Consider the following 25,814-nt stretch of genomic DNA (forward strand, 5'->3'; position numbering starts at 1 on the left):
CTCTATTTGCAGATGGCAGGAGAAATCTTTACCAACTTGGATAACCTGTGTAATGTGGATTGTACTAATGTCCACCCCTTGGTGTGTCACATGTGCCATGAGCAGTACCAATCCCCGTGTTTATTGGACTGCTACCATATCTTCTGTGCCCGGTGCCTGCGAGGCCGTACCAATGACAGCCGACTCAGCTGCCCCCTCTGTGGGTAAGAGATAGCACTATCGGGACCAATTTAGGCTGGGAATAGATGATCGATCTTGAAAGCAATGGAAAACCTAAACATATGTTCTTTTTCTCCACACAGATTGCATTATAAACTGGTGCTCTGCTCTGAAACTGCTCTATTCTAACTTACAAGGAAAATTTGGAAAAATATGGAGATGCTGAGTAATTAGCAGGCAATCTCAAACTGTTCAAACGTGATTAAGCTGTTTAAATGAGTGCAAAATATAATTTTGCTCCTTGAATCCCCAGGAGGGTCAAACGTTTTGTGTGAAAAGCCACATTTTCCCCACAGGCCCCAGTTTTGGCCAGCGTTGCTCAAAGGGATTTGTTCCACATAAGTTGATTAGTAGATTGGTTTGGTTCGTGCAGGAGGTTTGAGGAGAATCCCATTGGTCTCAGAGAGCATCAAGCCTCTCTGTTTTGGCTTTAGGGGTGCGGCTCAGTGACCCATTGCTGGCCTGGTCTGGGCAGGACAGACCTGAGTGGCTGGAGCAGCTGCAGGGTCATCCCAGTCTCTGATTTAGTCCTTGGTCCCAGCGCTCAACGGGGTCAGCAGGTTCCTCTAAGACCAGTCACACAGCAAACAAAGCATACTGGTATTTGGAACTGGTGCCAGCAGCTTAGGGCAATCAAAAGCAGTCACATGATACCAATCCATTTCATACCAGTCACCAGTCACCTTCAGCTCTGCAGTGTTAACTTTCCCTTTTCCCTATCAAATCACACAGGCATGTACAGAAACAACGTTTCAAAGTGATTATAAGGGAGCCTTTTGTACTGCGTCAGATACTTAACCCAGATTTTTCTATCTCTTTTTTTGTGTGGATGCAGACATTTAAATAGTGATGATGGGTTTCGTTGTCACCGCATTATTCTCACCTGCTCGTGTCATGTCATTTAGATACAGTTTCATTCATTGATTGGTTGATTCACTTTATTATCCCAGAGGGAAATTGGTTTGCACTGTGTCCACAAAATGTGACACGCACACTAAAAAACATACACATTTAAAAGAAAATCAACGGGTAATCAGAGACACAGTCCGCACACGCAGTGAACAATACTACACAGCACCACCGTGCAGCGCTTATAAAGTACAAATATTTAATATGAAAAACTAATGTTGGTCACACTGAGGACTGTTGTCCTCTTAAAATAGTGTTTCTGCCTAGGCGACATACGTTACATTTTATAGTCACCCAGATTTTTTCCACTTGTCGACACTATACTATGAGGTCATTGTTGCGCATTAAATATATGGCTGAACCTGAGGCGACTTCCACATTCATCTGCCTTATAGCTATTTGATATTAACCTGTGTTGAGGTAGATAACGTGAACTACTCAGCTGTATCGCTGAGTCAAAGTAATACCAACAGTGCTTTTATTTACAGCACAATGCACTGAGAGATGAGGGGAAAAAACCGAGGTAATCATTGCTTTTCTTTGGAATAAATAACCTTGTGGGCACAGCTGTCTGGGCTCAGGCTACAGGGGCCCGCTGCCTGGCAGATACTATTTCTATCAGCAGCAGCAGTCTGCTAACAGCTGCTCACTCTAGAACCATGTAATCTAAGAATTCACTACTCTGCTATTAGTAGAACACAATAGATCCCCGTTGCTATGAAAACTAGATAAAACATGCACAGCAGACAGGGCCAAAGGGACATTAGCGTCACTGCAACTGAATTCAAATGAGGCAAACAGCATTATGGTTAAATCAAACAGGCCTGTGCAAATGTGGTGAATGCGACAGAAAACTGGCCACTGCATCTGCCAGCGTAGTCCTTTTCTACCTGAGATGAAATGGTCATGTTTGAACTCTTTTGGTTAACTAGAATTGGCTTTAAATCAGGACTGGTTAAGCTTTTGTTTAATAAAAAAAAACATGTGTTGACAACTATTTTTGATAGTTTGTTTGATAGCTGGTTCTCACTTCTCAAATGTGAGGATTTGCTGCTTCTCTTTGTTTTAAATGGAGGTAAACCGAGTGTCTTTGGGTTTTGGGATTGATGGGAGGCATAAAGGAAGAAATATAAAGATGCCACCTTGGGCTCGGGGAAATACTACTTCAACAAAATGATGAATAAATGAACTTATAACGGAAATAATAGTGAGTCGTAGCACTAATATATATTTATACTAAGACGATCCTGTAGAAACAGTCACGTGAATCTGTAAAAAGCACCTAGACTTTAATCTATCCATCATAGTACAGTATACAATCTGGCTGGGAGCTCTGGCTTCGTCCCTCTGACTAATTATGCAGGTAAATTAGAGGTAAACTTATCAATTTGCATAATTTATTTAGCCGATGTCATGCATTTGTCACACAGTGTGTGGTTATCCAAGAGAAAAAGCATCATTTCAATCAGCGATAACAGGGCGCCATCTTCTGGAATGTCACAAGAATGCAATAAACAATGAGTTAAATGATTTCTCTTTTAATAACAGCAGTATCAATATTTTACAAATCATGTCACATATGCTTGCATGGATCTTTTCACGGTGCATGTAGACAACTTAGAATTCCTGTCACTGATAAATATACTGCTGGAAACAACCATTCACCCAGCGTTTAACTTAAGATGTATGAAATGGAACAAATAATATGGAGCGATATAAGTACTCTAGTTTTTTTTTTACATGACATTAACCAATCATCAGTTCATTTAGTCCTTTCAGGCGGTGCTGGCAGTTCATTTGTCCTCTTGATATCCCTCAGTCTTCATGTCATTCAGGCCAAGGTCTTCATTCTGCTCAAACGTGCGGGTGTACTTCTCGATAGTGATCTCGGGATCTGGATCCGGGGCGTACACGTTCTGCACATAGCTGTTCCCCGCTGGGTCGTCCAGGATGATGTGGACGTCCATCTCTCCGGCCATAATCTTGTCTATCTTATCCCCGAACTCGTTCAGCTTCTGCTGCCGAGCAGCGGTGCAACTGTCGCCGCACATGAAGGGGTTCTTGGAGATGATCAGGTCTTTGATGTCTTTCAGCAGCCCCTCCAGAGTGGTGAACTTCCCGCCCACGGCTGCCATCCCCAGCTCAAACTCCAGCTCGGGGATGATGACAGAGCACGTCTCCGACTTGAGCACGTCCCGGGTCATGTCCGACGGGTCGGTGAGGTGCAGGGTGATCTTGGTGCCCATCTCCTCCGTACCCCCGCCCGATTTCACCTCGTTGGTGCGGTGGCCGCAGCTGTCGCAGTTGGTGGCCATGATGATGACCTCCTTGAAGTGGGGGATCTGGACCAGCTTCATGTTGGTCGCGGCCGGCGCGTTGCATTCGGGGCAGTTGGTGTTGAAGGCCAAAACCTCGTCCCTCATGGCATCTATGTCGTTGGCAGCCGGTTCCTCCTCCTCTTCCAAGTCATCATCAGCCCTTAGCCCCAGCTGCATGTCCTGCTGCATCGTCCGCTTGAACAGGGACACTGTCAGAGCATCATCTTTTTGAGGGGCCTTTGGGTTTTCCACAAAACTGTTGCCAGATGGATCCTCAATCACCAGAGTGAATTCGCTTTCGACCTCTTTTAACTGCCTCAGCTTCTGGATGAATTCGTCTATTTTCTCAGCCACCTCAGGGTCTGTCGCTCGTCTGACAGTTTGGTCCTGCTCCAAGCCTGAAACTGCTCGGTCTAACAGGCCCTCGATGGTAGAAAGTGCCCCTTTCTGGGTGAATGGAGGAATCTCAAAATCCAGCTCAGGGATTCTGGTGGTCGCACTGTCTGATTTAACAACTTCCCTGTTCAAGTCCTGCTTTGTTTTGACTTTCAGTGTGTAACACACGCCTTGGTCCTGAATCCGGCCTGCGGACTGGATCTCCGTGTTTGACCAGTCGCAGTGAGCGCAGCTGAAAGAGCTGATGATGACTTCTTTGAAGAACGGGATTTTGGTCAAAAGCAAACGTGTCATACCGTTTTTAAAGCAGTTCATGCACAGACTCTCGATCTCAGTGGGCTGCCAGTCAGCACCATCGGCGCTTATCTCCTTGAAAAGGTTCTCACTGCCCTCACCTCGCACATTGTCCTCGGAAATAACAGACATTTTTTTTTTTATTAAACGTCGGATAAGTTTCCCCTCGGTAAACTAACTGTTCGGCGCTCCCACTTGTCGTCGACTCGTTCAGGAATGTATGTCTTCAGGAACTTTCTAGATGACAGACCGCAACACCGCTAAACCTCAGCCAAGCACACGCATATAGAGCACACGACGTTTGTTTTACAGGTTCTTCCGTATTACCTTCTTCTATGGTGGAGGTGTCTTTGAGGTCACTGCTGCCCCCCTCAGGTATTCTGCAGTAGTACAGAAAACATGACCTGCAACTTCCGCTACAGGCAGGGCAATCATAGGCTACAGGTCACGTGTTTACTATTTTCTTTTTAACAATTTGTAGGTCTATTTAATATATATCTTGCACTGCACCGGGGCTGCACTGTCACGTTTATTTCCCTGTTTTCTGCTTTATTAATAAAAAATAAATAAATTAAAAAATAAAACAACAATACAAATAAATTAATTAAAATAAAATAAATTAAAAAATAAAACAACAATAGAAACAACAGAAAGAGGCAGAGCAATAGACATCAAGTGGAATAGGCAGTTTTAAACAGATGTGTTTTGAGTTATAGGCTATATGTATCTGTCTATATTGCCTTATGCTTTTGTATACCTTGTCCTAATGTCTAAATGTTTACATTTTATGAAGAGGTTTAAATTGTGAATTAGAACTTGTCTTGCCTTTAGAAAAGCAGCTAATGTCTGTGGGCCCCTTTTCTTTCATATGTGGAACATCTTCAGTAGTGAGGCCTGCTAGATTTGTCCAGTTGTAGAAGGGATTTTGTCATACTTGAGTTGGCTTGTGGTTTTAGTTTAAATTGTTCAAGTGAAAATCCAATATTTCAATTCCATGGATTTTCTACTGTTACATGTATGATTGTTATTGATAGTAGTTTCTTTTCTTTTCTTTTCTTTTCTTTTTTAAGTTTGCATGGGAAAGAGCCCAGTGTTGGTGAATTACTCAAGACCATTGTGGAATAGGTAGTAAGCTTTTTTGTTTCTCAAATTTGAGATGTGTGGTTGCCTTGTGTGTTCTTTTCCTGACTGCATACTTGTTATTGATTTTTTACTGTTGGTTGAGGGAATGTGGACTGGAATGGGCGTTTTTAAAAAAAAATGTTTTTGCATATGCTGCAATCTTCTTTCAATTGATTTTGAATCTCTTGACATACAGAAGATAAAATATGATCCATTCATGCAATAACTTAAAGCTCCCCCATACACGTTTTGAGACACATACAAATACTCTGATTTGAATAATAATCTACAAAAAAGTTCAGTTACCTTGCTAACTATTCTTAAAACACACATCTTCTCATGTCTCCCTATTGAGAAAAATGTGTTCTATGAATGTGTAAATATTGTTCATTTCAAAAGTTCAACTACTTAAGTGTTAAGGAGGTTTCAAGTTTTCACATCAAACTTCTGTTCTCAAAGTTGCTTATCGAACCACGATTGGTTTCCAAACTACTTGTGATGCCACAAAATCCTGGCCATGCGTCTATACGTTTTAAACTCTCTTTAAGATGAGCACAAAGAAACTTTCTTCCTTCAGCAGATGAATGTGAAAACAGCCTTTTAGTGTCAAACTCTGCACATACATCATTCTGCACAGTGACAGACAACCACTCAAAAAACAGACATACAATAGCTAGTCACTGTTCTTCCTGTTACTTCACTTTCATTCTTAGTTTTTGTCAGATCGATTCATTTAAATTATTTCTGGCATACATCAACGTGAAGAATAAAACAGATACTTGTTGCCAGTATGACTATTTTGATGATAAATGTCATACTTTTCTCAGGCTGTCTGAATGTCTGTCTTGTTCACAGTTATCCATCCATAGTAAAAGGGAATAGCTCCCTCCCACCAGAGGACCGTCTGCTGAAGTTCCTGGTCGACAACAATGCGGACGCTGAGCAGACAGTGCAGTGTGCCAACTGTGACCAGGAAAGTAACACAAAGGTATGAATTAACAGACAAAGCCATATCAATATTCATAGTTATTAAGGTAAAGGTCACCCAAAAGTTGGGCCTGCATTTTAAAACACAGTATTCTCTGTGCAGCTGTAGTGACATGACAAGTGAACACAGACATTAGAAATAAATGTACACTTATGTTACATGAAAGCTTAGCCAGGATGTGTTAGTAACTCACAATAACACAGGATGAGGGGGAAAAAAGTGGACTTCAAGTCCCATAAATCCTGTGAACATCCGGACAAACCGACACATGAGTCCTGGATTGCTTTATGTCTGAAGATATAAAAGAGAAACAAAAGTTTAAACAGAGATGAATCCAGCTTTTCATGGACAGGCGCCCCTTCATTACTGTAAGGCAGTGGTTCCCAACCTTTTTTCCTTGGCGCCCCCTCCTACTTATGTCTAAGAAAAGTTAAACACACACCCCAGAACACACTGTAAACGTGGTCTCTGTCCAGCCCAGGCTCCACAAACGGCAACAAAAACAAACTGCGCCAACCTGCACCACCAAACATAACAAACAGTGTTCCAGCCAATAACTGACAAGAAGGATTTGGAGGTGGGGGTTGGGGGGTTAGTGCGCGGAAGGGAGGGGGAGGGGACGGGATGAGGAGGAGGGAGGGACGAGCTAGCCTCGGTTCTGTTTGACAATACTTCGAACGTCAACAAGAAGTGACGTCACCCAACATCGCTTAGAGCACCTTTAAGTCTGTGAAGTGTACGTTACTGACACCAGAACCTTCGCCAACCGATTTTGTAAATGACAAAAAGCCACTATGTGTCAAATATTTTGTGATTATATCATCTTTCAAACTATTTTGACAGCAAGTTTTTTGTCTTTTTGACAGAATATTTAGAATTGCACACATAGTAGCTTTGAGATTTATAGTATTTTGATCAAATATTGCCTTGTGTAGCTTTAAACAACATAAGCATCGCTACACTTTGCCTTTCAGTTGCTTTTTTTCTTTTTCTTATGTTTCTGTACAGGACACAGGGGTGATGTACTACTGTAACACTTGTAGCCAGCCACTTTGCAACGCCTGCAGGGAGTTGACTCACAAGGCCAGAATGTTTTCCCACCATGAGATTGTATCCCTGGCCAAACGCACCAGAGCCAAACACAGGAAGTGCTGTGAGTACCACCTATAATTTACTCCAGAAGAATAACAAGGCCAACAAGGCTCTGCTTACTTTTAAAAAGTAGTATGAAAGGCATGATGTTAATACTGTGTAAGTGGTTGACTTTTGTCAGCCAACCTTTGTTTGTATGTTGAAACCTCTTGTATCTATATTTTGCTAGTCTCACATTGCCAGACCTTCCTCCACAGCGCTGCGGAGGAGGGTCTAGCTAGTCCACACAGCATTCCGGGATGGGAGAAAAACCTGCTCCGGTTTATTGGCATTTCTTTGAACCAATCACAATCGTCTTGGGCGGTGCTAAGTGCCAGGCGGAGCCACGGTGCCGCTGCTCGGGAAGGAACTTGTTTTGGTGGAATGTGTACGTTCAAAAGTTGTTTTAGTCTCACAGAAAACTCAGATTGGACAGATAGTCTAGCTAGCTGTCTGGATTTACCCTGCAGAGATCTGAGGAGCAGTTAACCATAGTCCTCAGAAATCCACCGTAATTTAGAATGCCAAAACAAAGAAGGCGGAAGGTAACGGACATCTGGCCGAATTTCCAGCAGCACCTGAACAATCCCAGAAATGAAACGTCGTCAATATAGATTAGCATTTTTGCAAACCTGCTCATTGGAAAAACAGAACACTTTAAACTCTGGCGGTCCTGTAGCCTGGAAATCCAGACCCAAATCTGAAAGATTAAGGGTCTGGCACTGAGTAATGAAAATGGCCCAACTCGAGGGGCGGCACCAAGCATGCATTTGAAAATCTCACTGCACGCAATTGGATAACACTACGACCAATCACAACAATACACGGGGTGACGTATCCAGAGCCCCATACGCTTAGCCACCAGCGGAGCTAACTGGTAGATTAAACTGTCGTCATCTGTTTAGCTCGCCTCTGGTCCGCCTATATCAGATACACCGATGTGATTGGTGCAGCTTGGCTACAAGGGCATAGTTAATGAGCATCATTACTGAATGCCAGAGTGACTCGCTGAGCAAATTCAAATTGTGATCTTGCGAGAACTCTGGATTTCCAGGGTAGCGGTCCTGTGGGCTGAGGTTAAAAGGCTCTTTTAATCTGTGTCTCCACAGCTCTCCACGAGGAGCCCTACATCCTGTTCTCAACAGAGAATCAGTCCATGCTTTGCATCAAGTGCTTCAGAGACATGCAGGTGTAAGTCAATCCAAATGTATGAGTGACAGAAGTTCTTCTCTTCTCTTCTCTTCTCTTCTCTTCTCTTCTCTTCTCTTCTCTTCTCTTCTCTTCTCTTCTCTTCTCTTCCCTCTGGCTCTCTTCTCCACATTAAATCAGGTGTGTTGTCTGTTTATCACAGGGAGAGTCGGACTCACTGCATTGATATTGAAACAGCTTACATGCAGGGCTGTGAGATGTTGGACCAGGCTGTGCTGGTGAGAGAGTCGTGTCTGTTTATCTACACATTTGGCATTATGAATAATTCAAGCACCCAGCAGCGGTGATGATAATGTGAGATGTGGTGCAGGTGTACTCAGAATGTGTGTAGGTCATTGCAATGCAATTTGAATATATAAACAAAAAAATCAGGAGTATTTTACAGCAATATGCAATATTTTGAGCATTGCTGAATTAAGCTGGGTCAAATACATACAATAAAATACAATAATATGTTAGATTTGCACCATTTGATATGGTTATTTATGTATATAATATTTACATATATACTTTTAAAAAAAATCTTTTTTCATATTATATTATATGTAATAAGTGTGAAATAGGCAGTATTAAAAAAATACAATCTCTATTGTTATAAGCTTAAGAGGCAAAATAGCCTCAATGCTTGCGTGTTTCAGCTTGGAAGTGGTGATAAAGGCTCTGATGACACACGTGTGGCATCGCAGTAGCCTACATGGCCGTTCACTGACAGCACACCTCCTCCATCTGTAGGTGGTGAAGGAGCTTCAGACTTCGGCTCAAGAGGCGATCCTTCAGCTGCGAGCAATGATAGGAGAAGTGTGTCTCAATGTGGAGGAAGAAGAGAGTGCAATCTGTACTCTGTTCAACAGCTTGCAGGTTATATAATGATCTTGGTGTGATACATTTTATCAGCTCACTCATGAAAAGAGGAACTTCTGCACGCTGCCTTGAAACCGCCTGTCTCTTTATTTAAATGGACAATCTTTTCCCAGTCGGTGTTTAAAATACATATACAGTGTGTGTATGTCTGTATGTAATCATTTGCCCTCATCAATCTACGCAGTATATTTTTTTCAAATGTATCAAAAAGAAAAAAACTGACAACTATTCAAACCCTTTACTTTGAAACTTGAACTTTGACTCAGGTGCCTCCCATTTGTCTTGATCATCTTTGAGATGTTTCCACACCTTGATTGGTGTTTAGTGTTTTAAGCCCCCAACTTCGTCTTCCAGGCAGCGCTGCATGGAAGTCACTAGGGTTAGGGTTAGTGTTAAGGTTAGGGTTAGGTGCCTTGAAGTCGACGGTCGCAGTGCTGCCTTGAAGTCGACGGTGGGGCCTTAAAACACCATCGAGCACTTTGATTGGATCAGAGCAAAAAACCTAAGCCATGAGGTCCAAGGATCAAAATGCTGTCCATTTCAGTGTGGTTGGGAGTCAGCGTGCATGCGTCACTCTTTAAAAATGCTGATTCCAATAACCTTGCATCTAAATGTGATGTATGGGCAGTATCACTACACTCCTTCTAATGTCTTTAAATGTTTCCCCCTAACCATTACAAGAATTAACATCATCGTTTCATTGAGCATCAAAATACATTTGGTATAACTGCTGCTCAGGTTTGTTTATAAAGAGTACATTAAAATGTCACTTACAGAAAACTGGACCAAAGCAACTGTCACATACATCTTTTGAAAAACATCCAGTCCTCTACAAATGAAATCCAAAGTCAAAGTGAAAAATAAGATTCAAGTCCTCTTTTGACCTCAGTCTGAAGTGCAAGTAAGTGGCTCCATCTGAGTCCATTAATACTGCACGGCCACTGGAGGTCTCTGTTAACCTATTTGTGAGAAAAGAGTGTAATTTCTTTACACAACTAACATTCAAAGAGTACCGACACCCCACTGTAGATTTTACACCTATTTCTTTCCTATAATCTTGAAAATTCAATAGGTATTGAAGAGTTGAAAGCCATTTTCACAGCAGTGTAAGGAATAAAAGGGTCTGTTTCCTCTGTTCTCATCTGACAGGAAAAACTAGCAGAAAGGAAGAAGATTCTACTAAAAGCAGCTCAGAGGTAAGAGGAAACATATAAAGATTTACAGTTCCTATATGAAAATGCTCTTTTGTTGCCTCAAAGCTTGTGTCACAATATTTACTTTGAATTGAATGCTATTATCCTGCCGTCACCGGGGTCACTTGATAGTTTTTCTATTGTGTCATGCTGCATTGTACTCTGGGTGATGAATAGCAGCACCCTGTTTGCTCTGTAATAATCTCTCTCCTCACCAAACACATTTTCTTGGGTGATTTTCATTTCAACTAAGCATGGTACTGAATTAAAACCACCTCAGTAGGATTACAGATTTAAAGCCAATGGTAGCAGCCTGTGCCTGGATCCAATCAATGCAAATGCAGCCAACTGTAAAGTATTGGTACACAAATACACAGTCTGTGAATTATAGACTTTCTCAAGTCCATATTATCAACAACAGCAACTGTTGCAGGAAAACCTGGATGAGATTTCCTCCGCTTTAAAGGGATAGTTCCGATTTTTTGACGTGGGGTTGACGGTTGTATGATCGCAGAACACAGGAGTTGCTGGTCTGCTGCCTCGATCTGTTAGTTAGTTAGTTCGTGTTACTGTGTGACTTTGGTGTTATAAAGGGTTAGTTCACTTTCACCAAAGTCACCCAACGACACAACAAACAAACTATCCGATCGAGGCAGCGGTAGACCAGCTACTCCTGTGTTCTGCGTTTTTTGTCAAAGGAGTCTGGTGGCTTAGAAGAGAGCAGATGGCTATAACGGCTTTAGGAAAGGGTTCTCTGATGGCAAGGTAACGCTGTAAAAATATTGTGAACATAGCATACATTTAAACTGAAGTGGCTAAAATGCATTTAGCTGCTGCCCTCATCCACAGCAGAACATAGCTTAGCTTCTGTGTTGGTACTCCTGTCTGCTTCTTCAAACTGGGGACGTGCCGACCACCATGTACTGTAGTTAATACACTGACTATCGATAAGTACCTCATACAACCCAATTTCAAAACATCCAAACTATCCCTTTAAATAAAAACAGAGCACCTTTAACATCTGAACTACTGAGAAATGAGCAACAATGTTGCAGCACCCGTCAATGTGGTGTTGAGCCTTTTTTAACACAGTATATTGCTCTGAGAAAATGATCATAACTTTTTATTTTTCATTTGTGGCAGCCTTCCACAATCTTACTTACTTTGCAGCTGCTTGTGTATGCAGAAACAAGACTGTAAAGTGAAACAAATTATTATTGTTATTATAATGAATTCACAAAAACAGGATAATGACTGCCTCCCAAACCATTCATTAAGCATTAAGTAAGTATCCAGCCACTAAAATAAATAATACAAATAAATAAAGTTTGATTTAATATCATCCAAGGTTTGTGACCAATTAGTCTCTAAAATCAAAGTATGGCACATCAGTCAAATCTTATGTGAGATTAATGACTAGCCTAATAACTGACACATATAGTGTATAAACAGACATAAAGTGTGTTTTATCTGTGTCTCAACACTTTGTGAATCTGCAAACTCCCATTTCCAAATTGCAAATGGAAAAATCTGAATGAGAACCATTTCTGAGCACTTTTATTTTTCAGTGTGCGCTCCAACGTACGTGTGATTGAGAACAATTTTGTGCATGTGAGTGAGTGAGTGAGTGTATTGGGTTGCATTCTGTGGGGATCTTTAATGGGATTTTTTTTCTGTCCTCCATCTCTCTCCCTCTCCATTGCCTGGAAGCCGTCCAGTGGCTGGGTTCCCGGAAGGGTGTTAAAGACTTTATTATTTATGTCAGGCTTTGTGTGTCCGGCCCTGCGTCTGTGCATGTGTGTGTTTGTTACAGAGAAGACAGAAAGATTAGCTTCTGGAAATATGGACTATGTTGTTTGTGGTTGCATCTCCTGAGCTGAATCCTCTGAGTATTTCGGCAGACACAGATGTGAAGGTGTAGCGTTACATGTTTGTATGTGTTGTGTGTGTGTGTGTGTGTGTGTGTGTGTGTGTGTGTGTGTGTTTTCAGTCAACACGAGGAGAAGGAGAAAGCACTAAAGGAGCAGCTCTCACACCTTACTGCCCTCCTACCAACCCTCCAGGTAGAGTGAGATAAATCACACGATACATCTAAAGGGGTTGTGGAATGATTAATGGAGTTGGAAAGAAGATAAAAAAACTATGTTCTGATACACACATTTGTGTTCAGCTTTTGGACTTTTTCTTTTAACATTTTTGTTAAATATCCATAATATTCTAACCTTTGGGGTCCTTGAACAGTTATTTAAATTAAACCGTTTTAAGAGATGTTTATAGGGGAAATCACTCTCTGATTGAAACTGCTAACAACTCAGCAGGCTGTTCTCATGAACCATTTGCACCTATAGCTACCAAATGCACTTTAAATTGTATGTATTCCATCTATGTATTACTGTATGCACCACATTGGGCTTTTAAACGGGGGAGAAGCGTTCATGGCCCGTGGAGAACACAAGACTTTCACCCAGGAAATGCGTGTTTGTTTTCTGGGAGTTCAATTCTTATCTTAACTAGTCCTTTTTGTACCTAAACCTAACTGTCGCCGCCGCATAACGGTCGCCTTTTGTCGGCTAAACTCAGCTGCAACAGCCTCTGAAATGACTGGCACCTCTAGGCTAAATGTAACTGTAAAGAACACTAAAGTTAACTTTCATGTGACCTGTCTTCACGTGACCAGCCGACGATCGTCTCTTTCTTAGGATATCATACGAATTGTTGCGCGTAACTTTTCGTACAATATCATATGTACCGATTTATGAGTGTGTGTTGCTCATAGACATCTAAAACATGACAAGGAGCCCAAACTAGACACTGTTTTTAGTAAGGAGTCACATGTCAAAAATGCTGCTTCAAAGGGGCTGTACTCAACATTAAGAACATAGCAATAAACAAATATTTGCTATGTAAAGATATGGTGGAGTAATGGCGTCCTGAGAAGAGAATAAAGTCACACTCTCTCTGTGTGTTGTAATCCCAGTTTCTCTGTTCTTTGTTTTGATAGCCCGTCTGGTGTCATGTGCATGTTTGTGCATGTGGCTGTGAAAAAACGTAGGTATTTCACATATTGGGGAACGGTGAGGGGTCCATAGAATGGGCTGTGGAAATGATGTGTGCCGTTAGTTTTGGGATGAATTCAATACCATTTCATCTCAATTTCCGTCTGTTGGTGTCTCATATATTCCGCAGCTTGTCTGAACTCTAACCTTTAATCTGTGATGTGTTTAGGTGCACCTCGTCACCTGTTCGGCCTTCCTTAGCTCAGCCAACAAGTTTGAGTTTTTGGACATGGGCTACGTGAGTACACAGTACACAGAAACTATGAACTATGTTTTATTATTATTGCATTTCATGAAAATTTGATCAAGTATGAATAAAGAGTTGCAGTGCTGCAATACAAGACACAGGAGGGTAAGAAAGAGTAGTGGGGGATGGGAAAGTGAATACATAACCCAAAAAGTAAACAAAGAGTATATAAATATATAAAAATGAATAAATAATGGAAATATAAAAAGATGATTCACTGCATATATATGATATGTTACACATCACATTATCAGCATTTCCAAAGCCACCCTGTCTATTGTACATACATTGCAAAGAGCTTACAGTTTATTCAGAGAACATTTTCTTGGCAAGAGACAAGTTACAGTATTAGCTGGACTGAATTGGTCTTTAAATGGATGCTGTCCACAATGTCTCAGGTCACTGAATGCCAACTGGATGTTCTTGCTTACACAGCAACTCATGGAGAGGCTGAAGAGGATTGTGAAGCTCCCTCATCGACTGAGGCCGGTGCAGAGCAGCAAAGTGAGTAGGAACAGCCTTCATGCAGGGCTGGAAAAGGTTACATTCAGAATGTGATCCACTGCAGTGTATTGATGAGTTGTTTCACTTGTTCCCAATTCAGTTTCACCTCTTTCTCCTCTGTGGGCCTGATGCCCAGATCCCATTATTCTTGTAAGAAAGTTGGGTTCAGTGCCTTCTAATGGGAGCTTTAGTCATTTGTTCATTTATTCATCAGGGACAAGACACATTAGTTAAAGGTCCTATATAATGCTCATATTCAGGTTCATACTTGTATTTTGGGTTTCTACTAAAACATGTTTACATGCTTTAATGTTCAAAACACACATTATTTTTCTCATACCATGTGTCTGAATATACATGTATTGCAGCCGGGGTATAACTGTAACGGCACTTTCTACTTATATATAGTGACATCACAACCGTACAGAAGTCCTGACAGCTAATTTAAAGGCACAGTTTCAGAATACAGGCTGTTCTGAATACTTTGACTCTGAGTATTTAAATAGCACGTGCCAGATTTAGCCAAAAGGCTAATTTTAATCAGCAGTAAAGCAGTAAATCATAGAACATACACATACAAGTACATATAACAATCAGAACTTTACAAAATACAATAAAGACACAAACGGACCATTGAAGTGACACTCCCACACTGCCACACAAACCAGAGCTAATCGCCACAACGGCTGATTTGGTGTGAATGCAGCCTTATGTGTTTCTTTCTCTCTCTTGTTCTTTTTTTCTATTTTTCATAGAAACATTAAAGGATAATATGGCAGAAATGTTTGCACATACTTGAAACTCTTTTTGATTTACTACTGGACTAAGTGACTTTATCTCTGTCTTCCATTAGATCAACACGGACTACAGAAGTGAGTTTGCTCGCTGTCTGGAGCCCTTACTGCTGCTGGGTCAGCGCTGCCCTTCTTCTGTTGCCGGATCTATAAGTGTTACAGCAAGGTGATATAATTTACCTACTGCCAAATATCACTGGAATGTAATCACCAAATGATCCAACTTTTGGATTGTTCCAAGAAAGCAAAAAGTCTGGGCAGGAAATTTCACACTTGTAAAGAATCCAAACTCAAAATCCCCAAATGGTTTGCAAGTACAGATGGTAGACAGCGATGACTGCAGTGAGAGGAAAGGAGGCGCCATGCTGAGTCCCACTATGGCAGTTATTCTGTCTATCTGTAAGCTCTCTACACTGATGTTTATGTAACTCACCTTGTTCCATGGGGGCAGGGAAGGAGGCAGTCGATCCTGTTTTTAGGAAGCTCTGGCTTTTGCTGAGGCCAGGCCACAAACAAAGCCGATGGTAATGTGGAAGAATGAGTGCGGTGCTACATTGTCACAGTTCCTGGATGGAGAGGTTTTCATTTGGATGTTTTGTTTTACTTAGAAGAAAGTGTTACGTTGAATTTAGTAGCTGAAGGAACCCCAAATCTGACAATGCCATATAGTATTTTAACTTCATATATTCCTTTGAGAATTACATCAAATCACCAGTGAACAACCTTTATTAAAACAGATTTAAACCATCATCACTACTACTCAGAACAAAGACTTGTCCTTTCTCCTGCGCTTCACGTCTTTTCACGTCACGTACACACACTCCCCTGACCGATTTTCTTTCCACATCAATGTCCCCCAACTGTTCACAGGTCTTTAAGCCCACCCACTAATGCCAACATACTGACAACTCTCCTTTCCAACTTGCTTAGCGCCCTGCCAATGCAAGATGCAAAGTGGGCAGGGTTTGGTGGCCAGCCGGCTGGCACTATTTTTATCGTAATTTCACAGAACTCTCCAGGATTCATCTGGAAGTTGGCATGCAGTAGCGGTCGGGCCACTTTGTTCCTGGCCGCTGATGTCACAGCTTTAGCACGGGCAAAGTCTTTAATTCGCGTCAGTGATGGGAGGACAGAGACGGGATGTGCAGAGGATGACATGTGTATGGCAGAGAGAGAGAGTGGGATACATGTTTTAGACAGATCCTCTGTTGCATCAACACTGGGCAACAAGGAAGGATTAAGAACCTACCAGACCCCAGGTAAATGGATATGTATTTTATTATTTTTTCAAGTCATTGCAGTCTATTCTCTTGTATAAAGTGGAGTGTTCTGAGTATGTGACATGTGCCTTAACTTGCAGTGTGAACCCCCCCATACATTGAGTTTTTATAGTTGAGTGTATTCAATATTTTTGGTGATTGCAGTTCAAGTAAATGTGTTTTACAGACTGAATTGTCAGTGTGGGGTCAGAGTTGTTCCATAGCTTTCTACTCTTTTTAGTGAATGTGTGATGATGCCATTGACACCGTTGTTGCACAAAGTGGTCGACTTCACAGTTTTTCAAGTCCACATGCTTCAGTTCACAGACAGAGGAGGAAATGAGCTTTTCCTCGCCGTATGGTTGTTCAGAAAGCTGCCCACATGGTGTAGCTTGTTATATGCGACTGAATGCGTTGTTATGTCTGATATATCTTCAATTGCTGTCTATCTCCACTTGGGAGCCACTAATGTACAATTGCAAACCGGGCAGGGATTGGTGGACGGCCAGCTGGCTGGCCCCATTTGTATTATAATTTCACAGAACAGAAGTGAAGTTGTACAGCCATGTTCTTTAATGCAACTGTTGCTGCTGCTGCTGCTGCTTTAGTACTGGCAATGTCTTTAATTGGCTGTGTTGGGACACTGAATGCTCAGAGGACAACATTCGTATGGCAAAGTGAGAGGATGTATTTACACCTAGGCTATTGTAGAATGGCTTCAGGGCAGTTATGCTTTGCTAGGCATGAAGCCAGTGTGATGGTCCCAGTTAAATGTTCATCTAGTTTTTTGGCTATGTGCTGTGCATTCATACTTTCACACTCCTGGTGATGAGAGATGTATGTGTTTTGAGTGACAACAAGTTATTGATGTACAGAAACATGACACACACACACACACACACACACACACACACACACACACACACATCACACATATATATATATATATATATATATATATATATATATATATATATATATAATTTAGGTAGTCTCATCTCTTTTGCAAGAGAGACCTAAAAACCAAACCTAACCAGACAAACAAAATAATATAAATAAGAAGTATGTGGTTACGTTAAGCATGGGCATATTAAAAAAGGGAGACCACCGAGAGTTATAGCTTTGACCAACATATTCCATACAAAAAAAGAAACTTGAGAGAATTTAGAAATACATGTCAAGCAACTCAAAAGCAGTAAGTGAAATGTTTTATTTGAAAGTAACGTTTGTGCAAACATTTAGCGGAGAGATGGAAACTGAGGAAGTTACGTCACAATAAAAAACTAAATTGAATGATTGAGAAAGTAAAGCAGAAAATATGTCTTTTTAGCTAAGGTAGTATGTAGAAAATGTACACAAAGTTGTACATAAATCTTAATAGAATACAAAGTAAAAAAGTAGTGACCACTGTAGGTTGTAATAATGAAAATTATGGAGAACGGGTGTTGTACACAATTCCCAACTGATTGCAATGATGGCGAGCTCTGCTAACCAGTAACTGGTAAAAACTAAAAATAGATTTAAAATTCTAAGAATATATTCATGAATATGTATACGTCAGTAGTCAGAACAGAGCTGACTGTAAGTTACCTGCAATAGAATGTTATGGACAAATTGCAGAGTTCAGTTTATTTAATATTAGGCTTTGACCCTCCCGTGGTATAAGAGACGGGGTTTAGCTACACGTAATGTTTTGTTGATGGAGAATAATGTCATCATGTACAGTTATGAACAGCGGTGGAAGAAGTATTGAGATCATTTACTTAAGTAAAAGTAGGTACTAATACCACACTGTGAAAATACTCTGTTACGTGTTAAGTAAAAGTCCTGCATTGAAAATGTTACTTAAGGAAAAGTAGCTGATGTAAGTGTCTTCAGGAAAATGTATTTAAACTATTAAAAGTAAAAGTCATCATTGCAGACAAATCCTCACATTTTAGAAACTGGAAACGATCCAAACAGTTCTGTCAATCAACTAAGTGTTTAATGGTCTAATCATTACAGCTGTGCCTGTAGGCCTGTATATTGTTGGGTAGTTTAATTTATAATAAAACATCGTATTTTATAAACGAAATGTGTTTTGTGTGCAAAAATCTTAATTTGTGAAGTAATAAGTAACTAAAGCTGTCAGATGAATGTAGTGGGGTAAAAAAGTACAATATTTCTCTCTGAAATGGAGTAGAAGTAGAAAGTGGAATGAAATAAAAGACTTAAGTAAAGTACTGTACAAGTACCTCAAATGTGTACTTAAGTACAGTACTGAGTAAATGTACTTAGTTACATTCCACCACTGGTTATGAATGACAGAAAAACACATTGATGATTATTTTCCCCTCCCCTCAGGCACCAGTCCCCCCTCTCCGTGTCCTGCCGCTCCCCGTCTCTCAGTGAGATGCCTCTGGGCTCGGTGTGCGGGCGAAGGCCCACCTGTCACCGCAACATCTGCACCAAGGTGCTCCTGGCTGAGGGGAAGGAAACACCGTTCACCGAGCACTGCCGCAACTATGAGAACACCTACAGGGTAAGAGCTGTGTGTGTGGTGACATTTCTGACAATTACCCAGTCCCTCCAGAAAAATGCGATTATGCGATCACATAATTCAATGCATAATCAGCCAAAGTCCGCATATTTATGCGGGGGCTGCATTTTTTCAAATACGCCGCACTTTCGCCACACAAATTGCAGATTTCCGCGCAAAATATGCAGGGCTTGCATGATTTCATAATCCCCGCATTTTCATTGCAAAAAAGTCACATATGCATATAGCAGAAAGTTGAAAAATGTTGCGTTTACTTCACACAAGAGAAGCCATTTCCCCTGTTGCCATGGGAACGTTATAAAGTGACGTAATTACGCGACGAGAACATCATCGAAAATCTGCAAACCCCGCGATGAAGCCATGATGAAACTGAAGTTTTTGCAAGTTCCCGCAATTTCATCGCATAAAATTACTACTACATTTTTTAAGAAACAATCACAAAAAAACTCCTGGAAGGACTGATTACCTGATGCTTTTAGCCAGAACAACTTTTGAACGAGACTTAAAAGAGTCTACGGCCATGCTAGCAGCTCTGTGAGGCTGTAGGCACAGCGGGGCTTTGAGCTAAATGCTAACTCCCAATGCTCCCAATGCCAACATGCTGATGTTAAATTACCATGTCCCCTGTCTTATTTTTAGCGCATTGCTAACATTTGCTAATTAGCACTGAAAAGAAAGAGCAGCTGAGGCTTAGATTTGTGAGAATTACATCATAAATCAAAGTATTGGACCAATTACAATTTTAACTTGATGATAGCGCTTGGTGAGAAGTTCACAGATCATCAAAGTTATGCTATGGGGAACATGAATGTTTGTACCAAATTCCATGGCAATTGTAGAAAGTGAATTACGCTTGAATGCCAAAATTGTGAAGAACATTACTAGGGGGGTCATCATCTAATAATAAAATTATAAATAATTAACATTATTTATACACTGTAAACCCAGATTTAGCTGTAATTAAATTTTTAGTGGTCACTACTTATTCTTTCATGTTTTGTTAAAAATCATATTGATTACTAAATCACATTAGTTGTTTGTAATAATCATCTTAAGTATGCAGTGCGCAGATCATATTAAGCAGAGAATGTTAAAGGGGCGCTATGCAGTTTTGGCCATTTCTTCGCTGTTTTCTCGCTTTTTGCTCGCAGGTTTCTCTATAGAGCTCCCCCCACAGCTTCGGAATAGATATTTGGCAACACTGTGTAAAAACTTGCTCGGTCAATTTTCCGCTTCCTCTTTCTCTGTTCCTCCGACAATGCTTTCTTAGCTTTCTGCTTCTTTTTTGCCGGCTCAGCCATGACGATAGTGTGAAAAACTCCATCGCTACCTTGTTCTTGCTAGCCAGTTCCTGGATGGGGGCGTTTATGTGTGCAGTGCCTAAAGCAATTTGTTACTTTGCGAGACCTGATATCACGCGATACTTCCTGACGCAAAAGTTGCAAGGGTGGTATTTCTGCTCACAGGCGCTAGGGGGAAGTGAGACGACCACCATTCAACCCAAAAAAAAGTCATATAACCATTCCAATGACTCATGTTCAGTTAAGGTAAATTTAGCTAAAAAATACTGGATAGTTTCCCTTTAAGTTACTGTATGGGAGGGGCAGGGTCATTGGAACTATTCTGCGCTGAAGCGATGCAAAAGCTCATGCTCAAAAATGTTCTGAACAGTTTCTGTCCTAGTTAAAGTGTGTTTTAAAAATGTTCTGTTACAGTTTTGGGATTGCATTTATGTTACATGGGTTTTAGTTTTGTATAGTTGATTTAGTGTTCATGTTCATCTACATTTGTTGTTGCACCATGACTGGGACTGATGGGCGTCTAACGTCTACAATCCACGCAACTAACTTTATGCACTCATAGCAAACTCTGTGAGGCGTGAATGCGTGCATGCGTGCCTGCGTGCGTTCGGACTAAAAAAAGTTGGTACATGATCTTGGTAAGCAATTTGACAACATTGTAGTAAATATCTTCTGTGCATCAAAAAGCGTGCTCGTTAAGATACCGGCAGACAAGCTAATACAGCACAAATTAGTGCGTAAAGTCACCAAAATGAAGTATTTGAACCTCATAATTAAATATAAAATCAGGGAAAAACTGCAAAAAGGTCCACTTTATGAAAAAAAGAACCCCCCTCCCCCCCTTCCACTAGGCTGACTAGGGCCTATCTTGAGTGTCATGTCTGATGTGCTGTACAGTATGTCTCTGTGTTTATAGACTCTCCAGACAGAGATTCAGAATCTGAAGGACCAGGTCCAGGAGCTGCACCGAGATCTGACCAAGCACCACTCCATCATCAACACAGATCAAATGAGAGCGATCATGGACAGATCGCTGCACATCGACAGCCAGATAGCTTCCCAGCACGCCACCGTGGAAACTATGAGAGTCATGTTTGAAGAGGTGCGTCGAGTGATACCTGGATGATGACAGGCACTTCTGACAAACTAAAATAGTTCCTCTATTTGTCCTCAGTCAGTACCTCTAGCTGCATGCTAACAAGCCAGCTCTCACCCATTGTTAGAAATGGTGACGGCTAGGAATGCAAAACAGGGGGAAAAGAAAAGATGCAAATGTCAAGGTGTCCCATGAGTTGCATGACTGCAGTGCATGTGATACATTATTTCATGAGAATCAACTTAACCACATTCTCCTCACAGATCTGGGATGAGACTTTTCAGAGGGTCACTAATGAGCAGGATATCTATGAAGGTTTGTCTTCAAGAATTGAAATGTATCACTCAGATGTTTATCTCTTTCACGTTTTGTATTGTGATGCCCTTGTTTTAATGTCATTTGCTACTGATTTCAGCCCAGCTTCATGACCTGATGCAGCTGAAGCAGGAGAACTCTTACCTAACCACGATCACCAGACAGATCAGCCCGTACATCCTGTCCATTGCCAAAGTCAAAGAGAGACTCGAGCCCAGGTGTTGTATTCCGAAGATATATTGTCCATCTGCCGCCATATTGGGTGACAGATGACAGTGATTGGAGGGGAAATGGAAGCTCTTGTTGCCTCCAAAGTAGCTTTGATATGAAGTACCACTCCATGAAGCGTGATGGTGTATGTATAGTATTGGTATGGATAAAGACAATGACAGCAACAAAACAATGTTGTATGTCGTGTAAACAAAAGTCGATGCGTCCTTTTCGCACTTTTAAAGCTGTTTGGTTTTCCTTTTAAAAATGGCATCCGACTAAAGTGGAGTTAAACATGAAAGCCGCAGTGGATAGAATGCAAACAAAACCCACCAGAATTTGTAGAGTGAGACCTCTTCCTGCAGCTCTCCCTCTCCCTCTCCCTCTCCCTCTCCCTCTCTTGTGTGTCACAGCCAATAGGAACGCTCTCTATCTCTCTTTGAACTGTAATTGACCAAAGTCTCCCGTTACGGGCTAGATTTACTAAAGCCTGAAAACAGAGCAAAGAGGAGGTGCAGAAATTCTTTTCTCTTAGACCACTGAAATAACAATATGGTGAAAGATTATGGAACGACGCCAGAAATAAAGTGGCTACCACAGCTTTAAAGGATAAGGCTTAGTAAATGAATGTATTGTCAACAAATCCCATGAACAGACCACAAGCAATGGTGAATTATTTATTGTAACAAGTATTCTCTGTGTAGCTTATTCATCTGTGTCATAGAGCTATTATTATAAAACTAACAAAAACATATCAGTGAGTCCCATTGTTGCACTGAACACACACACACACACACACACACACACACACACACACACACACACACACACACACACTGTTCTGCTGCCATTAATACTTACTGGAGCTGCACATTTGTATTAATCTGCGGCTGAAAATAGTCCACAACAAATGCACTATTTACTCCTGTAGGCGTAATGCTCTTCAGTAGGAACGAATGGGCTTTGATAGGGATGTTGGAAAGTATAGAGAGATGGACTTAACACATTGCTGGTTTTGTTCTTTCCGTGGGATTTGCTGACAATAAGAAAAATACAGAATAACACCAGCCGGGTCCTTTAACAGCACCAACAGCTAAAGAAAATTGTTTTATTTCAAAACATATTTTCTAGGTTTCAGGAGCCTAAAGAGCACCATGACACCCGCACAGAAACAATGCTGAAAATCTATGAAGACGGCACAATCGCTAAAGACGGTCAAGACAGGTACTGACATATACTGTGCTCAGTATACTGTGCTGTAGTTTGTCTATATGTAAAGCTGTATATAGGTAGATTTTCAGCAAGAGAAACAAGTAAGTTCAAGAGCCACCCCAGAATTGTTTTATGATTCAGGAAGATTTCAAAACTTTATTTGATGATTTAAGGGCCACACTCTGTGGTAAAATGTTTCCAGTCTCAACAGAATCAGAATGAAAGTTGACTTTATTGTCATTTTAAGTACGTACAACAAAATTAAAAGTGCAAAACACACATCAAAGGTGCAGTAGCTAAGACTTATGAAACTAACTTTCTGTCATATTTGCTGAAACTGACCCTATGTTCGAGTAGAACTATATGAAGCTGGTAATAAAAAATAAAAAAATCCGGCTCCTCAGGCTCCACCTACAGCCTGTAGTGTGATTTGCAAAAATCCACAGCTCCCTGTTCAGATGCACCAATCAGGGCCAGGGGGGGTGTTTAACTGCGTGTCAATCACTGCTCATGCACACGCATTCATTCTCCCTTGTGGGGGGAGGGGCTTAGGAGACGGTTTTGGGCTTTAGCAGAAAGCGGGGAGGGACTGAGAAGTTGTCCATGTTCAAATTTTTTGGATAAGTCCTGGATCTTCGCAATCCTACCTACAGCACCTTTAACGTTAGAGTTAATAGGAACAAATATTTTACTTGTATTGCACATTATAGTAAAGTGCGGCTGTAGATTTCCTCTGGCTGGGTTATATCAAAGGACTTTGTGATGGATTTTATCTGCAGAACTACAGTAAGGGAGAGGCAACCCAAAGCAGTTTGTGTCGTGATTTATGTTCTTTAGTGACCGGTCTTGTTTCACCACTCCATCATCAATCATATATTTGGTACCTTATGAAACCACATGGGCTGAATATTCCAAGTCCAAGAATGACACCAAAAAAATCTACCAATTATCTAAATTTGTGATAATGAATTATCACAAATGTAACCCTTGTGTTGTCTTCCAGTCGACCATGCAACTTTTTGTTTTTCAGGGTCCAAATTTTGTCACTTTTTTCTGATGTTTTTGTCATGTTTTTTTCTGCGCTATTTTGACATTTTTGTATTTTTTTCCCCTCGTTTTTGAAGCTCTTTCTGACATTTTTGTCACTTTTTTCAATGTTCTTTTATAATTTTTTTCTTCCAGTGCTATCAAATTGAACCCTCAAATTCAACGAAAGTAGTGAACTGATTTTTTTTTTTACCTGTGAAGAGCGTTGTATGGAATTATCCAGGTTATTTTTTTTTAAAAGTTGGTTGAAAGACACCCAAAATTCTGATATATAAACTTTCAGAAAATGGGTCAAATGACCCGAGTTAAATAACAGCCCTAGGTTTAGAAGTAGCAGAGTAGTATAAAGTATAGTATATAATCAAAGTCTTCAAATAGGACCCTTTCGAAAAATGAGATGCTACATCTCAAGGGGCTATCCTATAAATTCAGATAAATATGTGTCCATGCATTGGATTTTGGAGTCAAACACCTATTTTATTTGTGTTTGACAGTGACAACCAGACCTGTGTCACAGACCTAGACAGACACAAGAACAACCGCCCGCTGATCCTCGAATCGGGGGAGAGCTCTGTCAAGACCAATCGTCCGGGCAGGCCGAGGGTTCCCATGGAGACGGCCAGCCACAATGAGATGCCTTCTTAAACACCATGTCATTTGATTTCCGGCCCCCCCCCCCCTCTCCCTTAATGTGCCTTAACTCAATCATAGCAAAGCCCAGGACGGTATGTCACTTATTCTGCTGTCCGGATACTGTACATAACAATTTCACAGCAGTGTGGAGCTGTCAACAGCTCCAAAGTGAGCCCTCGGACAGACACTAACTGGAGATAGATGCGTGGAGGTCAATCACTGTCAGAGTGGGACATGGACAGCCTCCTTGTTCAAAATGGACAAAGATAACACCATTTAGAATTACTTAAAACAGAGTGAATAATCTTTTACTTTTGCTTTGGCTGTTGAAATAAGTATGCTGAGAGTGTGTTATTATGGCTCTATCTTGTTTTCCCACAGTGTGTGTGCAATTGCTTTTTGCAGTATCTATTCTTTGCATAAAACATTTTTCATGGGGGAAAGCTGGAGGCTGATGATGAATGACTGCCCAGGTCCGCTTCCCCAGAAGATCATTGAACTGGTGTGACAGCACAGATGGAACACAGCAAATGCAATGATGTGTGTGTCATTCTGGGTGTCAGTGTAGGTCACTCTGATGTATGTCTCGTACAAAATGAGGCAGTCATTTCCAGGATTGTCCCCCCCCCACCCACCCACCCACCCTGCAGGTTCTACATCTACATGCAAAAAGTGGAAAAGCTAGAATTGCAGAGGTGTGCGAATGTAACTGGCCTTGCTCTAACCTCGATCTCCTGCTAGTTTTTTTAGAGTCCACACTCATCCTCAATATCCCAGCCAACCAAGGCGCTGTCTACCGCATGGATATACATTTCTCTTGGTTTGCCTCTTGACTCCATCACACGTCAGTGTCAGCAGCATGCTTTAAGGCATTTGCCCTGCAGGAAATCAGCAGGAAACTTTCCATTTCCCTTACCTCCACTTTCCTTATTCCTCCCCACCCCCATATATTCTTATTACT

The 25,814-nt window shown here is 41.1% G+C and overlaps 2 protein-coding genes and 1 long non-coding RNA gene across 3 annotated transcripts; 1 reads left to right on the forward strand and 2 right to left on the reverse strand.

The window, feature by feature from the left end:
• Window positions 1-12: 12 nt before the first annotated feature.
• rnf207a (ring finger protein 207a) lies at window positions 13-25,050 on the forward strand. Its single transcript, XM_078247521.1, has 17 exons — window positions 13-203; window positions 6,114-6,246; window positions 7,255-7,399; window positions 8,487-8,568; window positions 8,729-8,804; window positions 9,319-9,444; window positions 10,597-10,643; window positions 12,631-12,703; window positions 13,866-13,934; window positions 14,379-14,447; window positions 15,301-15,407; window positions 18,844-19,021; window positions 21,257-21,442; window positions 21,700-21,751; window positions 21,852-21,969; window positions 23,093-23,185; window positions 24,715-25,050. The coding sequence occupies exons 1-17, from the start codon at window positions 13-15 to the stop codon at window positions 24,863-24,865; spliced, it is 1,896 nt and encodes a 631-aa protein (XP_078103647.1). The 3' UTR covers window positions 24,866-25,050.
• On the reverse strand, window positions 2,646-4,477 carry zpr1 (ZPR1 zinc finger). Its single transcript, XM_078249150.1, has one exon. It carries the CDS (start codon window positions 4,266-4,268, stop codon window positions 2,922-2,924), a length of 1,347 nt encoding a protein of 448 aa, XP_078105276.1. The 5' UTR covers window positions 4,269-4,477; the 3' UTR covers window positions 2,646-2,921.
• Window positions 5,912-6,787, reverse strand: LOC144516316 (uncharacterized). The gene is made up of 3 exons (XR_013501831.1): window positions 6,635-6,787; window positions 6,440-6,537; window positions 5,912-6,221 (listed from the first exon to the last, which is right to left on the reverse strand). It is a non-coding gene; the product is annotated as an uncharacterized LOC144516316 (long non-coding RNA).
• Window positions 25,051-25,814: the final 764 nt, after the last annotated feature.

The sequence above is a fragment of the Sander vitreus genome, chromosome 4 (genome assembly GCF_031162955.1).
Source record: "Sander vitreus isolate 19-12246 chromosome 4, sanVit1, whole genome shotgun sequence".
Taxonomy (NCBI): domain Eukaryota; kingdom Metazoa; phylum Chordata; class Actinopteri; order Perciformes; family Percidae; genus Sander; species Sander vitreus.

Coding starts and splice junctions, on each gene's coding strand:
- rnf207a (XM_078247521.1), top strand. CDS start 13: ATGGCAGGAGAAATCTTTACCAACTTGGATAACCTGTGTAATGTGGAT. Junction 7,400..8,486: donor AGCCAAACACAGGAAGTGCT/GTGAGTACCACC, acceptor GTGTCTCCACAG/CTCTCCACGAGGAGCCCTAC. Junction 21,752..21,851: donor TGAGCAGGATATCTATGAAG/GTTTGTCTTCAA, acceptor TACTGATTTCAG/CCCAGCTTCATGACCTGATG.
- zpr1 (XM_078249150.1), bottom strand. CDS start 4,268: ATGTCTGTTATTTCCGAGGACAATGTGCGAGGTGAGGGCAGTGAGAAC.